The sequence below is a fragment of the Prenolepis imparis genome, unplaced genomic scaffold, assembly GCF_030444845.1.
Source record: "Prenolepis imparis isolate NDT839.2.m4 unplaced genomic scaffold, iyPreImpa1.0 SCAF_4, whole genome shotgun sequence".
NCBI classification, from domain to species: domain Eukaryota; kingdom Metazoa; phylum Arthropoda; class Insecta; order Hymenoptera; family Formicidae; genus Prenolepis; species Prenolepis imparis.
In genome coordinates, this window is record NW_028141162.1 from 1,705,517 (window position 1) to 1,723,020 (window position 17,504).

Genomic DNA, 17,504 nt, shown 5'->3' on the forward strand with positions numbered 1-17,504 from the left:
GAGTCTTTGACAGCCGTCGACTTGACAGCTGTTGACTCTTCCTCCGAGGGAGTAGCGACGATTATAAGCGCGAGATCCCTTCTGTAAGGAAAGGAAAGGAAAGGAAAGAAGAAATGGGAGGTGAACGTCGTGGTTTCCTGCTCGTCTGCGTCGCCGTGTTTGTCGCGCTGGTGAACAGCCGTCAGTTGAAGAATAGCCGCTACGAACATCAGGATGGTGATTACGTCACCACGTCGTACACGCACTACGACGAGCTGAAACGGCTGTTCCGTTCCCTGGAGCAGAGGTATCCCCATCTGGCCCGGGTGTTCTCCGTTGGCAAGTCGGTCGAGGGTCGCGATCTCCTGGTGCTGGAAATCTCGGAGAATGTCCGTCAACGCCGTCTCGGTGAACCTATGGTCAAATACGTCGCCAACATGCACGGGGACGAGGCCGTGGGACGGGAGCTGCTCGTCATCCTCGGACAGCACCTCCTGGACCGGTACGGCAAGGACGATCGTATCACTCGGCTGGTGAATCAGACCGACATTTACCTGATGCCGTCCATGAATCCGGATGGCTTTGAGAACTCTGTGGTAGGATCATTGGGATCTTCAATCTCTCGCGCTGTTAAAATCTGAATTTTTCCACAATAATAGGTCTGTTCGTTTTAGCTGAATTGGCTGCACTAGTTCAGAGTTTATATTTTTTACTCGACATTGGAAGGAAAAAGATAAACTCTGAACTAATGCAGCCCATTCAGCTAAAACGAACAGACCTATTGATAAAATAACAAGGGGTGTCTCACTGTCGCAATACATGTACATTTTTTCTGGAATTATGCATTACTTCGCATTACTTTGCATTGATTTACAAGCATAAAACAATAATTAGACAAGATTAAAACGTCTTAAAAAGTAAAAATGACGATGATGTTATGACGTTCTTTTAATATAATATTTTACTAAATATTATAATTTATGAAATCATTAATATTTTATATTCAATTTGTTGAGAACTAATCTAATTTTATTTGTATTTTGCATGTGTTCAAGTTTATATAAAAGAAATTTTTATTAAAAATAGTTTTTTAAGTTGATTTTTAAAAATTTCTGAATTTTTTAATCATGAAGTTTAAAACAAGACATTTTTTAAAACTTATAATTGGAAACATAACTTTTTGTTATATCTTTATTATAATATATTTTAATTTAGGTGTTTCAACTAAATATTTGCAATATTAATTTTTAAAAAATATTAATTTAAAATTTTCTGCATAATACATTGGTACTATATGATTTACAATAATATTTCATAAATTTATTTTTCTTAATATTTCTTTTTATAATCATTCTAATTACATTTTTCTAAATTAAACAGTACTAATATTTAAATATTGTATTTTATTTTAAAAAAAGAATTAACATAATTGCATTCTGTCGCATTATTTAGAATTATATGGCACATTACATGGAATTACTTAGAATTCTCGGTAATTTGCAATACATGTACAAATTTTTGATGAGTGAGACACCCCTTGTAAAATAATGACATTAAGATTGATGATTGAAAAACCTTGTTGCATTTCTAGGAAGGAAAATGCGAATCCAAAGGGGACTTTTCTGGAAGGGAAAATGCCAATCATATTGATTTAAATCGGGATTTTCCCGATCAGTTCGATAGAAGACTGAGTCAAATTAGAAAGGGAATATCTATACTAAATGGTCGTCAGAACGAGACGGTGGCTATGATGACTTGGATTTCCAATGAACCCTTTGTACTCTCTGGGAATCTTCATGGTGGTGCAGTAGTTGCCAGTTATCCATATGATTCTGGGTAAGTATATATTATGTATGCTGTAGAACTATTAGTGATAATAATTGTATTTTTTATTGTTAAAATGTTATAGCTTACATTATTAGAAGTTCTCTGTCTATTGTCCGATGAAATAAATATATCTTTTCAGTATCCTAAAGTCATGCTGCATAGAGAGTAAAAGCCCGGATGACAATTTATTCAAACATCTTGCCCATATTTATGCAGACAATCATCTAGAAATGCTTAGAGGTGATGCTTGTCCACTAGATTTATTCCCAGGTGGTGTTACAAATGGAGCATATTGGTAAGCATAATCTTATTATGATTTCTAGTATTAGTCAATATTAATTTTTCTAGTAATCTTATTAAAACTATTAGACATTTATTATCATTTTGGAACTTAAAAAAATTTAATTATATTTATATATTTAATTGTATGTAATTTGTGTGTGTGTGTGTAATATTTATTCTACAAAATTAAATTAATTGAGTCAAATTGTAAATCTGCTTAAATCTGAATTTTTAACAGGTATGAAGTAATTGGTGGAATGCAAGATTATAATTACGCCCGTTCTAATGCATTTGAGATAACATTCGAATTGAGTTGTTGCAAATATCCACCTGGTTCAACGATACCAGATCAATGGGAACTAAATAAAGAATCTTTGATTAAATATCTGGAGCAAGTGCATATAGGAATCAAAGGTAATGTTTATATATACATCATTTGAATATATTAGATTAATGGAAAGAATTTTTATATTGTATTGTAATGTTTCTTATTTTGTTTGGAGGTTTTGTACGCAATAGGGATAATGGTAATCCAATTGAAAAAGCAAACATTGTCATGGAAGGAATAAACCATAATGTAACAACCACAGTTGACGGCGAGTATTGGCGTTTACTACTCCCAGGAACTTATTCAGTTTACGTTACTGCATGGGGGTATGTATTTATCTTAATTTTTTTAAGATTAATGTGTGATTTATTACACCAAGTTGGAGATATTTCTAGCAAGCTTAATTTTATCATATCTGTTGTTATTTAGATATGAACCCAGCGAACCAGTAAAGGTATCCGTACTAGAAGGAACGCCGACAATTCTTAATTTTACATTAAGTCGCAGAGAAGTATCTGATGAACAAGGTAACAGAGACTTAGATTATCCTCAAGTATCGCTCTTTAATAAATTTCTTGCCTCTCCTTATGAGATAATAGATTACGATACACAGATTTATAAATAATTTATATTCGAAAATATTTAAATTATTTAATTATGCTGTCGGTCTATAGCTATTACTATAACGCATCAGTTATTCCATTGTTTTTTAACAGTTAATACATTTTGTTTGTATTATAACATAAGTGCTATTCATAATTTTATTTCAAAAAACATTTTGTTTCGCGAAAAATTATTTTTTTCCTTAACATTATATGCATTTTTTATTATTTCTTTTTATTTTGTTTTACAGACAATTAGAGATTCAGTTGTGACATTCAGATGTACACAGTTTTGATTATTGTGTGCGACTGGGGAATCTTACTCGCATTTTTTAACATTTTACATGACTTTTTTCATGGCATTTTATGACATTTTTTTCATTTTATAATATTTAAGTAAATATATATATATATATATATATATATATATACAATTATACACACAAGGTATGGAGAAATGAAATCTTATGAAAAAATATGGAAAAAGGGGAATGAGGATTTTTAATCTATTTTTGTCATAGTTTGTACATAAATGGAAAAGAATATTTCAACTATATTCCAGTTTGACAGAAGGCATATACATTCTATTATTGTTCCTTGTTTCTAATTCTAATATTAATTCTGCCTTATTTGCATTTATTTCTTTATAGATATATTTATAAATAACTTCCATATTGTGTAAGCTAATATTTATATGGATACAACACGAATATGTGTACATTATAATATAGACAAGTAATGCCCTGTCTTCAAATTGGAAAGTAGTACCTTATAATTCCAGTGCAAACACTAACTGATCAAACATATCTTTACACATAGAGATAATATATGATTATCTCTATATAATGTTATACTATAAACTATAAATTACTTATATTTTGAATCAAACTCAATTTTTTTTACATTTTTTGAGTTATATTTTTTTTATACTTATGTACTTATGAGCATATGAACAAATTATGAATTGAAATATGCTTTTTTTCTTTAACAAAGACTGAGAGTAAATATACTTTTGCCTTTTATCGTCAATATTATTGTTAATTTAACAAATTATATTATTTATATTATTTACTAGAAATGTCAATATATAAATTTGTTGCAATATAAATATGTGCAAAGATCTTTTTCAGATATTTTGAACAATTATTTTCTTTAATACACAATATCTAGTTATTTAGTCTTTAATTTTGTTATTTGACAGAGAATTATTTAAAAAGATAGATTTCGAATATATGTGGGAAGATTATATTTAAAAGTAAGACACAGGACAATATGTGCAAAACGTTTTGTCTAACTTATTTCTTACAAAACCACCGCAAGTACATGAGAAAAGATAAGTGTACTGTATTTTGCATATATAACACTATGTAAAATACATAGTACTGCCAATATTCAGTTTATTGTACATGGAAAATTATCTATATATATTAATAAATGTAGATCTCTGTGAGAACACGTTCATCGATGGACGATATAATCTGTATAGCGATATATATATTCCAATATTTTCCCTACAATATATATGTATTGTTCAAAGCTAGAGAAATAAAAAAAATTGTTTCCGTCTTGAACAATGAGTAACTTTTTCAATACACATATATCCTTTTCCTCTGAACCTATGTACAATTTTGTTGTATATTTAATTTATTTGTTATCAGTCTTTTCGTTTTCTCCATACCTTGTGTTTCATCATTTATCTTTTATTATTGTTTGCGTTTGCTCTTTAATTTTAAATCAATACGATTATATACACGATCTAAATTATCGGAACAATTATTTTTACGATTTTTTTTTTTATTCTCAATTCTTTTGATAGATAACATGATTCGTACAATGCAGGAAAAGATACCGTTGACGAAGTAGTAAGACCCATCGACAAATATGGCTTTTACCACCCCACGGAGTTCAAGCATCACAACTACGTCGCGATGGAGAGATTCCTGAAGGAGCTGAACGCGAATTATCCAAACATCACGAGGCTCTACAGCATAGGCTCCTCCGTGCAGGGTCGCGAGCTCTACGTCATGGAAGTCACGAAGAACCCCGGCAAGCACAGTCCCGAGAAACCCGAGGTGAAGTACGTCGGGAATATGCACGGAAACGAGGTGGTGGGCCGGGAGATGCTGCTGCTACTGTTGAAGTATCTTTGCGAGAATTACGGCACCGATGAGAGAGTCACGCGGCTGGTGGAGTCTGTCAGACTCCACGTGTTACTCAGCATGAATCCCGATGGATACGAGATCTCCAAGGAGGGCGACGTTTACGGAATAAAGGGCAGAGCGAACGCGATGAACGTGGACCTCAATAGAAATTTTCCCGACAGCTCCCAAGTTAGCGGCGTACGTTCTCTCTCGTCTTCATGAATCGTATACAGAGTGTTCCATTTAACTTACAAGCAAAATATTTCGGTAACTAAAATTTATAGAAAAAGATATAATAAAACTATCAATTTTTTTTATAAAAATCGATTTCTTACAATATTCTACATAAAAAGTTATAAGGATAGGATAGTCAAAAAGTTGATGGTTTACGAGATATTTTATACTTAAGTTTGACATAGTGAGAAATTCATTTATATAAAAAAAAATATGGTGGTTCCAATTTAAAAATTCAAGATGATCTTGCCCTGACTTTAGCAACTCTACCTCTAAGGTCGAAGTGATAAGATCAATAAAAAGATATTTCAAAATCCTACAATTTTTGTTTGAAACATTTTTTTCTATAAATCTTATTTTGCTGTGTTAAAATGGGATACCCTGTATATACATTCAATATATCTCTAAACTCTTATCATCTTAACAATATATAAGATTGGAACGAGCTTCAACGGGTATCTTGGTGTATCTTTTATAGCTCAATCGGCAGCAGCAGCCCGAGACTGAAGCGGTGATGCATTGGATAGCGAGAATCCCGTTTGTACTCTCCGCCAATCTTCACGGAGGTGCGTTGGTCGCGAATTATCCTTACGACAACGGTCCGCAGGAATTCGTCGCGAATCCGAGTCCCGACAACGACGTCTTCAAGATGTTATCGCTGACGTACTCGTACGCTCATCCGCGGATGCATCTCGGGAAACCGTGTCCGTCGATGAAAGGCAGCAAGTCGCTCCTCGACGAACGTTTCCCCGAAGGAATAACGAACGGCGCCGCCTGGTATCCCGTTCCCGGTGGTATGCAGGATTACAATTACTTGCGCAGCAACGCCTTCGAGATCACCCTTGAAATCGGATGCACAAAGTTCCCGAACGCCAGCGACTTGCCGAATTACTGGCTGGAGAACAGAGAGCCGCTTCTGCGTTTCATCGAGATGGTACATTTCGATGTTAAAGAATAATTGTCAATAGTCTTTGATATAATAATTCTTCTTAATCTTTTATACACAGATAGGTATCCTGTTTATATCCGCACGAATATCTTAAACTGTTGATCTCGAAAAAATATTTCAGAGTTGAATGATTGTAAAAAAAGACATAGTCTGATGTCAATAGATTTTTTGCAAATGGAAGATAATATATATAATTTTCTTACAGTCTCGCAAAGGCATACACGGTATGGTGAGTTCGTCCATCGGCACTCCTATACCCCACGCGAAGATCTCGGTGGAAGGTATAAAGCATGACGTCTACACCACCGAAGGGGGTGATTATTGGCGATTGCTGGTCCCGGGACGATATAACGTGACTGTCAGCGCGGTGGGATACGAGAGTCTCACGCGGGACGTCAACGTACCTCGTTACGGTGAAAAAATCGGAGACGCAGAGACGACTTTGGACTTTACGTTAATGCGCGATGATCCTCTACACTGGTAATTAGATTTATTTGAAATATATACTTTTCGATATCCAACTTGAAAGATTGTGTTTTTAATAAGGTGGAAAACCGACTGGTGCATAACTTCATGAATGAATCTCAAATAAGTTTTCTAAAGATGTTTTTCTTCCTCGGATTGAGATCTTTCTCGAGGAGATAACTGAAGCAAATTTTTGAAAGGAAGATAAAAAATCCTGCATATTTAAGTTATTATGTTATCATATAAATGTCTTTTATCTTTATTTAATAGAAAAAAATGTATCTTCAAAAAGTGGAGAGAAATGTCAAGAAATGTCTTTAAAAAAATCGATGTTCTTATAGAGATACTTCTCTCTTACAGGTCATCCGCATATGATTTTGGTTTGAGGGCAAACTTGCAGAATGGTTACTTGAAAAATGCCGACTTGAGCGCGAGATTCAGTCAATTGGAAAACCATCAGCCTGATATTGCGGAATTTATAGCCAATGACTCACCGATTAGCATGGCCATTCATTCGTTGAAGATCACGCATAATGTGAGTTTGATTTCGAGCGACTGTATATTGCTTATTTAATTGCTTATTCAATTTAAGACTTGGCACTTTTCAGATGGGATCGCCCGACGAGAATAAGTTCCATATCGCGTTGGTGGGAGGATTGTTCGCCTCCCAACCGGCGGGTAGGGAGATCCTATTACGCTTGGCGACGCATATCCTCATGGGAAATAGGATTGGACATCCGCCGATCCAAAGAATACTAGATAACGCTTTGCTGCATTTTATCCCGGGCATCGATCCGGCATTCGATGACATAGAGGAGAGTAAAGATTGCAATCCCGTGGTCGGAAACGAAGTGGGAGACAACTTATTATCGGAGAACAACACTAAGCGAATAGATAGAGTTACGAATGCGTTTGAGAAAATGTTACAGACCGAGGATTACGACGTCGTCGTGATATTGGGAGGCGGAGCCTCGCAAATCAGGTAGGTAACACAATGTGTAATGTGATTATGAATGAATACGTAAAAATTTAATTCTTTTTGTGATCAATTTTTATCTTTCAAGTTATTTCAACGACGACCTGAACGCATTTAAAACTCTTGCCGAAGAGTATAAGCACTCGAGACACAAGGAAATATGCAGTTATTCGAGTAACAGCACGCAACGCTTAACGAATTTCATACAGCGTGTATACGATATACCTGCGGTAGGTGTAATTTATTTTTATACAAATTCATTCTTTATATATTAATTATAAGTATTCAAAACAAAAAAATTGTCGAATTTTTAGCTATTTTATCGCCAAGAATTTAAATATATTATTTCTTTGCGTGTGTAGATGAGCATAAGTTTGTCGTGTTGCAACTACCCGCCCGCGGGTTTGATCCCCATCATTTGGCGTGAGAATTTAGGACCGCTTATGGAACTCGTGCAGAATCTTGTGAGCGGAATCCGCGCGACGGTGATGGACGAACACGGTGCGCCACTTCGTGGGGCCAGTATGAAACTGGGAAAGAGAAGCTACAGTGTGTCGCATAACATGGCTTATTTCAAGATGATATTGGTACCTGGTGAATACACGTTGACCGTTTCCTGCGCGGGATACGATACACAAATATTGAAAGTTTCCGTGCGACAGCAAAATGTAACTGATGTCGATATCAGGATGACATCGCAGAAGAATTCGACGCAGGTCGACGCGGCAACAGATCGAGTGCCTGAGAAGTTGAGCTATGTAAATCGAGTCTTGAGCGATTTGAACGCCAAGTATCCGCGACAAACGACTCTGCACACCATCGGCAAGACCGCGAAAGGTAGCGAGATCATGTGCCTCGAAATTGGTTCCGACAACGACCGGATAGAGCGATCGTCCATCGTATTCTCGGCCGGTGTGCTACGAGTGGAACCGGTCACGTCCGGAGTACTCCTGCATCTCGCTTCGTATCTCCTGGACAATTATAAAAGTAACGCCACGATCGCGCGTTACATCGACAACTTTTCTATATACGTAGCTCCGGACTTCTTGCCCGATGATATTAATCAAGCGAATCTCACCTGCTCGTCACCGCGATCGGACGGTCCACGACAGTTTCCGATTAACAAGAAGCTTGACGATGAAGCGGCTATGATCGCGAATTGGTTCAAAGATGTTAACGCTGTGTTGGCCGTGAATCTGAATAGCGGATCGCGGCGCATAGAGATTCCGTTCGGTCGCGAGTACGAAAGGATGGACGAACGAAGATACGAGAGCGCCGACGATGATCTGTTGCAACGTTTAGCATCAGTGTACACTAACACGAGAGCAGACAAATTGTCCGAGAGCTCAAAGTGTAGGCGAGACTCGAATATCGGCGACAATAGCGTGATACACGCAGGGATGGGAATCGGCAGAGGAGGTCATCCTCTGATGGATTACGTCTATTTCAATACGAGTACCTTGATGATAGACGTGTACGTCACCTGCTGCATTACCGATCACTCGAGCGTCGTGTGGCAGGAGAATAAAGACAGTTTACTGGCTTGCGTGCAAGAGCTGAACAAAAGCGTAAGAGGATACGTCACCGATGAAGACGACGAGCCGATCGTGGACGTCGTTTTGTCTTACGACAGGTCGCCCCATGCGATTAGAAACGGCAAGTCGGGCTTCTATTCCATTCTGTTACCGTCCGGAAATCACAATGTAACAGCTACGGCACCGGGATATCACGAGGAAACCAAACTCGTTTCCACGCATTTATCCGAAACGAGGAAGTACTCGAGATTAATGTTCAAGCTCATCCGTGACGATAACATCATGGGGATGCCAAGACTGGTATTCATTATGATAACGGGTAAATATCAGAGTTTATGAGATATTTAACGAGCGAGAATAATTAAAGATGTAAGATGAGGAAGACATTTGGTTGATCGTCAATGTAAACTTTGTAACATGACGCAATATAATTCTATTACAGCTATGATATGCTTCGGCGTCGTGTTGTGCTGCATATGTATCTGCACGAGATTCCAATCTTCGGAAGACCCGGAGAAAAGCAGAAAAGGATACGCGTTCAGTTTACTAAAGGACGGCGGCAGCTTTTTCGACGATGATGAGAAGGAAATTGTGATATTTCGAAAACCAATAGACGAAAGTAATTATTTTACTACATGTACTAAGATTCTAAATAATCTTATAAATTTCAATGTGTACACAAAATAATGCTAACTTTTACTTGTCATAATGTAGGATATTCTTCAAATGATAATGAAGTTACAAGGCCGTATTTCGACGACAATAGCTCCGAGGATGGCAGCGATTTAGAGTTTATCCGGCCCGAGCGTGAGTGGAGCGATAAAATACCGAGCCAAACGTGATAGGAAATGTTTTTGTACGATATACATATACAGTTTTTTACATAACAAAATTTAGCATTTCTTTGAAATAAGAAGAATTAACCAAATGCAATTAAACGGATATAACGAGGTAGAAATAACTGTTTAATTTCTATCAAAAACAAGAACTAGGGTCCAAGTGCGAAATACGTACTTATATATACATATATTATTAGATATTTCTGTGCTACATTTTGAAGACGCATGAGAAAACATTATTGATATACAAATGTTTTGATATTTTAATTTTGATCTGATATTTTTACAAATATGTAAAGATACAAAAAGGAATATAAAAAATTATATAAGAAAGAGTATATAAATATCAGAAATTCTTATATTAGAACTTTAAATGATAAGAAAAGTGCAGAAAAGAGTTTTTTAGATTGTTAATTTTTATTTTTAAGAATAGATGTATAATGTAAGAGGAAATAAGATCATGTGTCGATATTATATATAGGAGGCTATATATAATTATTATATTATTACATGTTAAAATAATCTAGATATGACACATTCAATATTTTACTTATATATATTTTAATATTGAGTATATAGGATTTACTCATGCGTGATGAATTTTTTTTGTTTATATCACATATCGCACAGAAGTTTTAATTTAATCGTGCAATCTACAGATGCCGAAATCTAAAGTCTTGTGTTGGTTCCTTTTTTTCTATTTCTACTATTCTAAGCTACTTCTACTTTTCTTGAAATGTCTTCCTAAATGATAATTTTCTAAATTACATTAAGCTGCATTCTATTATTCACTGTCAGTACTGGCAATCTATAATATATGTAACATGATTACTATAGATTTCCAATATTGGCAGTGAATAACGGAAGGTACAATCATAATTTATATATTATTTATATATATATATATAATAAATTTACGTATTTATATATCATAATTTATAATAGTCTGATATAATCATAATAGAATTTACAGTTGAAAAAAACTACATTAGTCATATCACTATGATAAAAATACTACAATTTATCAGATTGTTAAATAGTTTTATTAAATAATTCATCTAACAGCAATACGTAATACAAAATGTTACCAGGATTTTATATTCCATATTAAACGAGAATTATACTCATTGCACTTTATTGTACATAAAGTTTTGTAAATTAAAATACTTATTGATCAAATTATATATAAATTTTATTCATAAAACCAATCAAGTAAGCATAAAAATATGATATTGTTTCTTATCTCTTCTGTTCTCGAACTTCTTTTTATATTTTATATAAAGAGATAAGATAAAATCAAATTTCTCTTTTTCTATTAGGACTTTACTTCGGGTATCGAAAAAAAAAAGAGAAAGCATCCGTGAAATGGTTTTGTCGAAAGTAATAATTGACTATCGGATAAAGAGAATTCTAGGAATTCTTCATATCTAATAAGATACATTCGATAAATATTTTATCATAGAAATATAATCTCGCCTTGAAATAATACATGGAGTGAGAAAAAACAATTTATAAGCCATCAAGTTGTGAGCGAATTCCGTAGAGTAAACGGGAAAAAACATTATTCGCACAATTATTCAGTAAAATGTACTTATCATCGCCTCATTTTCTGTAGAAAAAATGGTTAGAATGATTTAGAAGATTAGGAAAGCATATATAAAGATCGGTCCGCTTAATTATGGAAAACCTATTGTTAATCCAAGCATATCATTTAATGTCGACAAACGTGCCTAACCGATGATAATACGTTTACATCAGACCTATTATTAATCCAACATATCATTTAATATCGACAAACGTGCCTAACCGGTGATAATACATACGTTTACATCAGACACAAAGTTATAATATATTTTAAATTATAATATTAAATTATAATTAAATTAAAATTATAATTATATTGAATTATAATATTATAGTATACAATTATAATATAATTATATACTATATTGTATATATTGTTTACAAAATAAAAAAAAATAGAGCAACTTATTAAATATTCCAATTTAATGTTGATAAACGTACTTAACAGGTGATAATACGTTTACACATCAGACACAAAATAATTATATACTATAATATATATTTTTTTGTAAAATATAAAAGTAAAAAATATACTTATTAAATACGCAACTTATTAAATATTCAAATTTAATTTTTATATAAAAAAATCTATTAGAAAGAAAATTACTTATTATTGTATTATTAGTGTTATATTCTTTAGTTATTGCTAATTATGTACATGCTAGATTCGCTCTCTGAACATTATCCTCATTGTTCTCGTCTCGTCTGATGTATTGCGGATTTTCGTGACCTTTTACATATTGTTCTGTGATATGAACAGCCTTTATATCACTCTCTGGTACTTGATACATAGGCTCCAAAAGTAACGCGTCTATTATCCCTCGCAAACCTCGAGCACCCATTTCTCTTTCTATTGCCTGAGAGGCGATTGTATTCAATGCCTTGATGTCAAATGTTAGGTCTACCTATGTGTATAAAAATTGAACATATAATTTATAATTACTAATCTGTTATTTAGAGACAAATTAAATTGGCCAAGTGAGATTATTCAAATGTACCTTGTCCATTGAGAACAACCTCTGATACTGAGGAACGATGGCATCCTTCGGCTCGGTCAGAATTCTCGCTAGCATATCCCTGTCGAGAGTGTGAAAAGGCACGAGTAAGGGAAATCTACCGATGAGTTCGGGTATCATACCAAAATTGATGAGATCTCTCGCCTCGACCTGTTGCAACATATCCTTATTGTTCTTCTCGGTCGAAAGTGACATATTGGCGATATCGGCCAAAATCTCGTTCGGGCTCTCGGTCGTGGGCACAGCTTCAGAATACCCGGAATAATTTTTTGATTTATTACGTTTCGCGATTAGCTTGTCCAAGCCATTATAAGCGCCCGATGCAATAAAAAGAACATTCGTCGTGTCCATATTTATTATTTCCTTGCTCAGCAAACATTCCTTTAACGGCACATTCATGATCGTTCCCTCCAACATCTTCAGCAACTCCTGCTGTACACCCTCACCGGCCACATCCCGGTATTTCCCAGACATAGCTTTGATCTTGTCGATCTCATCCAAGAAGACAATACCTATTTCCGCACGTTTTACTACATTATTAGCATGCCGAAAAAGCTTGTTTAGAATGCTCGTAACGTCGTCACCATAGTAGCCCGATTGCGTAAGAGTGGTACAATCGCAGATGACGAACGGAACATCCAAATACTGAGCTATCATCTTTACGAGTAACGTTTTACCGGAGCCTGTAGGACCAAGCAACATTATGTTGCTCTTTTCCAATTTCAATCGATCATGCTGCTTGCTATCTAAAAATTTCCAAGGATTTCCAATGCCTGATTTATACAGCGTATTTAGAGACAAATAGTTTACAGTAATCATACATAATAGCATGATGTGGTATTTGTTTTGTTTATGAGAGAATGCACAATAAATTGGAAATGGAAATATTGTTTCAGATCACAAACTGTTTTATCAATCGCTCTTTTATAAGAAATTGTTAGTGAATTGTATTTTTTCATTTTGGTTTTTTAAGTTATCAGAGTTTTTTCATCTTGGTTTTTTAAATTTCCTCGATTTCATAATAATACGATAAATTCTGAATATAATTTTTAAATCAAATTTCATAATACTGATAACATAAACATTTGATAATGTAATGGCTTGATAATATAATCACTATTTACATGGCTTAGAATCTTCAAAGAAATTTGTTTCCTGTGTGCTGATTACTTACTCAGATTATTGTTGGTTTGATTTTTCAAATTTTGTTCAGGCACATTGTTGTAAATTCGCTTGTAGTGATTATAAACGGCAACACTCAGCACTTTCTTAGCATATTCTTGACCGACAACGTGTCTGTTTAGATATTCGAATATCTGAAAAAATATCGTTTTGCATTATTGCAAATATTTTTTTTCATTCAACTAAAGCAGATGTATTTAAAATGTTCCAATTTTTCTTTGTAAAGTATCTACATAATTCTGAATTAAAATCAATATTACTAATTTACCTTTTTTGGAGATGGAGGTTTCTTAGGGATATCACTTTCCTGTAAACATACTTAATTATACTTGCTGCATAAAAACACTTATTGTTAGTGTTATAATTTATGATTCTAATGATAAAATTTACAGCTGACAAAACTGTGTTAATCTATATATCAATAAACTATAATTTTTTAGTATTTTTGTTAATTCTATTAAAAAGAATTCATCATAACAATATATATTACAAAATATTACCATGATTTTATATTCTGTATCACACAGAATCGACGAAATCGCAATTGTTTTTTAACGCACTTTAATATACATAAAAATACATTGTAGATATTAAAATATGTTCCTTATACAAATTATAAAGTTTTATTTATAAAGTCACTCAGCAAGCATAAAAATATATATAACACTATTCTAATTTGTAATATACGTTCACATCGAAGATCAGTGCTTCACGCTTCCTTCGTTTTTAGAAATATCTTCTTCTTCCTTGTGTTTTATGGCGCCAGAGTTTTTAGTTTTTAGAAATATGAACAGAAGAGAAAGAAGATTCAGAAGATGAAAATGGGACGTCCCCGTAAAATGTATTTCTCGAATTTACCGATTGACTGTTGAATAGAGAATTTCTAGGGTCTCCATCAAGATTCTAGGAATTCTCCGACCAATCTCCATACACTGGACAAATATTTTGTCGTGTAAATGCAATCTCGCCCAGTGATGCCAATTTCAGAGGTGAGCCGCGAGCGGCGGCGGGTGGTGGGGGGAGTGGCGTGGTGGGGGCTGGGGGATGCGCGCTCCGTTTCGTCACGTGACCGCGTCACGTGGCTGCGTCACGTGGTTTGGCGGCTGCGCAGAGGTGGGGGTGGGGGGCACACCAAACCACGTGACGCGGTCACGTGACATCGAAATTGGCATCACTGATCACGCCTTGAAGGAATGCGCGGGGTGGGGGAAAAATCACAATGGCCGCCACCAAGTTACGGTCAGCTGTTTGTGAACTCCCCGATGTGAAACGGAGCTTATTTGCAAATGTTTCGTGAAACGAATTCGTCGTCGACTCGTTTTCTGTAGGAAGAATGGCGGGTTTGGAAGGCTACGAAAGCGTATATCGAGGTCGGTCAGCTAGATCATGGGAGACGGCAGCCGGGCCCTCCTACCCACAAAAGTATCACGGTCGAGAGGTTATCCATCCTCTAGATATACCTGTTATGCATCCTCTGGCAGAGGACAATCCGCCAGTCGTCGACGATGGTGAGTTACCTTTTTTTTTCCCCTCTCGTTTTCTTACAACAGATTAATTGACAGACGTTCGATATTTTGTAAATAAATATTTATACGCTTTATACATGATTTTTTTCGTTAAATCGTTAAATTTCTTTTTTATTTCATTTTGTATCGAAATCATCGATGTAAATATTTACTGCGTCGAAATGATTTTCTAGTCTTCAAAAACGTCTTTCTTACTACTCATTTTACATTATTGAATGATTTTTATTTTTCAACCATTTGTTTTTACAATAAAACTGCAAAAAAATGTCGAATAAGATTGCAACTCTATTTGATAAACTTATTTACTTAATTTCCAGACACTGTGAGCAAGTACGTAGGACTAGGTTGCGGATTGGCGAGTTTAATAACGGGAAATCTGTTGATACACCCTTTTGTGGTATTACGAAGACAGTGTCAAGTTAATCCAGGCGCGACAAAATATCATTTAATGCCCATAACTTTAGTTCCGGTAATAGTACGTTTACATCAGACTCAAGGTATAAATACACTGTGGAAAGGAATTGGTTCAGTGTTACTTGTGAGAGGCATGACGTTGGCAGTCGAGGATTTGATCTCAAAGATCACACCGTGGCCAAAGTAAGGTGATCGTTGAATAATAATGTTCAGTATCTTGTAATGTTTGTAAAAGGATTTCTATAAAATTGTCTTCTCAAAATTCGATATTTAATTACAGGAAGATTACTTGTAACAGCTCTTTGAAAGCAATTGGCCAGCATATCCTTCTCAAATGGTAATTGTAAGAATATATATACTGATGTAAATTTATAATCTCAACTTAATGGGTATAATTTTCCATTTTATAGTGTCTCCATAGGTATAGTGACTCCTTTCTATTCTGCGTCGCTTGTGGAAACAGTCCAGTCCGAGATTGCTTCCGAATGTCCTGGAATTCTGGATGTTTTTCGTGATGGTGCAATCCGCTTGCTGGATGTATGTAATAAGGGTAGACTTATTCCTATATATGCCCTTGTGCCACCTACTATAGTTTACGAAGTATCGAAATATCTTTTTACTCTAATTGTGAGAGGGGTTGCTAGTCGAATTATGCACGTCAGGCATAAACATTCGCAGGAGGCAAGAGTATGTATCTAATTGACTTTGTTAAACATTATACTTTTGAGTAATATGTATTTGCAGGAGCATATTATTTTCTATTTCAGGGCGCGTATAGTAAAGATTTACTATCTGAAAGTGTTGTCCAAGATATAGAAATGCAATCTATCCTTGTTTCGACGTGTGCTGCGGACGTTGTGTTTTATCCCCTTGAAACCGTTATTCATCGATTACATCTTCAGGGTACACGCACCATTATTGATAACTTAGACACCGGAAGAAGCGTCACACCATTGTTGACCGGATATAGCAGCGCGGCCGATTGTTATCGTACGATAATCTCGACCGAAGGGCCGCTTGGCTTGTATAAAGGATTCGGTGCTCTTATTTTGCAATTCGCGGTACATTTCATGGTATTGCGCGCGACGAAATGGCTTTTGACAGAATTAGGCACGATGCTGATGCCGAAACCTAAACCAATAAAGCCACAGATGAAATCTCCGTACTATAATGAAATATGAAAAAAAATAACATTTATAACAAAGTATTGTAAAATATATAGGATTATTTATTAATTTGTAACGAAGATCATTTTCATCACAATTTTTAATAATTCTGATGAATTACTATTTTGCAGTTGTTTTCATAATTTTTTTCCATATCGTTAATGATAATGGAATTTTCAAAAATGTAATTTGTGCAAATTTTCTATTTCTATATCGTACGTTTTACACAAGCACAATGCAAATTAAATAAGAGTATAATAGATCTATATAAAAATTTTTTAAATGTTATAAAATTGGAATGTGGACAATACTTGTAAATATAGTCATTTCGTATGTTATTATTTTTACCAAATCAATTTCTACGCATACCATGAAATGTGTGATTATGTGACTTTATTAGAATATTATGTTGATATATATATATTATAAATTGTTTGAGGTAAATAAATTAAAATATAT

General features: G+C 34.7%; 2 protein-coding genes and 1 pseudogene across 3 annotated transcripts; 2 read left to right on the forward strand and 1 right to left on the reverse strand.

Annotated features, from left to right (window-relative positions):
* The first annotated feature begins 113 nt into the window (after nucleotides 1–113).
* Svr (Carboxypeptidase D svr) lies at nucleotides 114–11,230 on the forward strand. The gene is made up of 15 exons (XM_083035261.1): nucleotides 114–575; nucleotides 1,571–1,815; nucleotides 1,946–2,101; nucleotides 2,327–2,502; nucleotides 2,592–2,742; nucleotides 2,846–2,943; nucleotides 4,858–5,357; nucleotides 5,872–6,327; nucleotides 6,548–6,822; nucleotides 7,168–7,342; nucleotides 7,416–7,789; nucleotides 7,872–8,013; nucleotides 8,146–9,637; nucleotides 9,761–9,937; nucleotides 10,033–11,230. The coding sequence occupies exons 1-15, from the start codon at nucleotides 114–116 to the stop codon at nucleotides 10,158–10,160; spliced, it is 5,007 nt and encodes a 1,668-aa protein (XP_082891387.1). The 3' UTR covers nucleotides 10,161–11,230.
* A 157-nt stretch (nucleotides 11,231–11,387) lies between these two features.
* Nucleotides 11,388–14,726, reverse strand: LOC145934667 (ATP-dependent clpX-like chaperone, mitochondrial; annotated as a pseudogene). The gene is made up of 5 exons (XR_014425085.1): nucleotides 14,440–14,726; nucleotides 14,208–14,246; nucleotides 13,932–14,073; nucleotides 12,740–13,503; nucleotides 11,388–12,646 (listed from the first exon to the last, which is right to left on the reverse strand). The product of XR_014425085.1 is annotated as an ATP-dependent clpX-like chaperone, mitochondrial (transcript).
* Nucleotides 14,727–15,142: 416 nt separating this feature from the next.
* LOC145934668 (mitochondrial outer membrane protein SLC25A46) lies at nucleotides 15,143–17,455 on the forward strand. Its single transcript, XM_083035293.1, has 5 exons — nucleotides 15,143–15,447; nucleotides 15,783–16,062; nucleotides 16,160–16,216; nucleotides 16,290–16,566; nucleotides 16,647–17,455. The coding sequence occupies exons 1-5, from the start codon at nucleotides 15,273–15,275 to the stop codon at nucleotides 17,058–17,060; spliced, it is 1,203 nt and encodes a 400-aa protein (XP_082891419.1). The 5' UTR covers nucleotides 15,143–15,272; the 3' UTR covers nucleotides 17,061–17,455.
* Nucleotides 17,456–17,504: the final 49 nt, after the last annotated feature.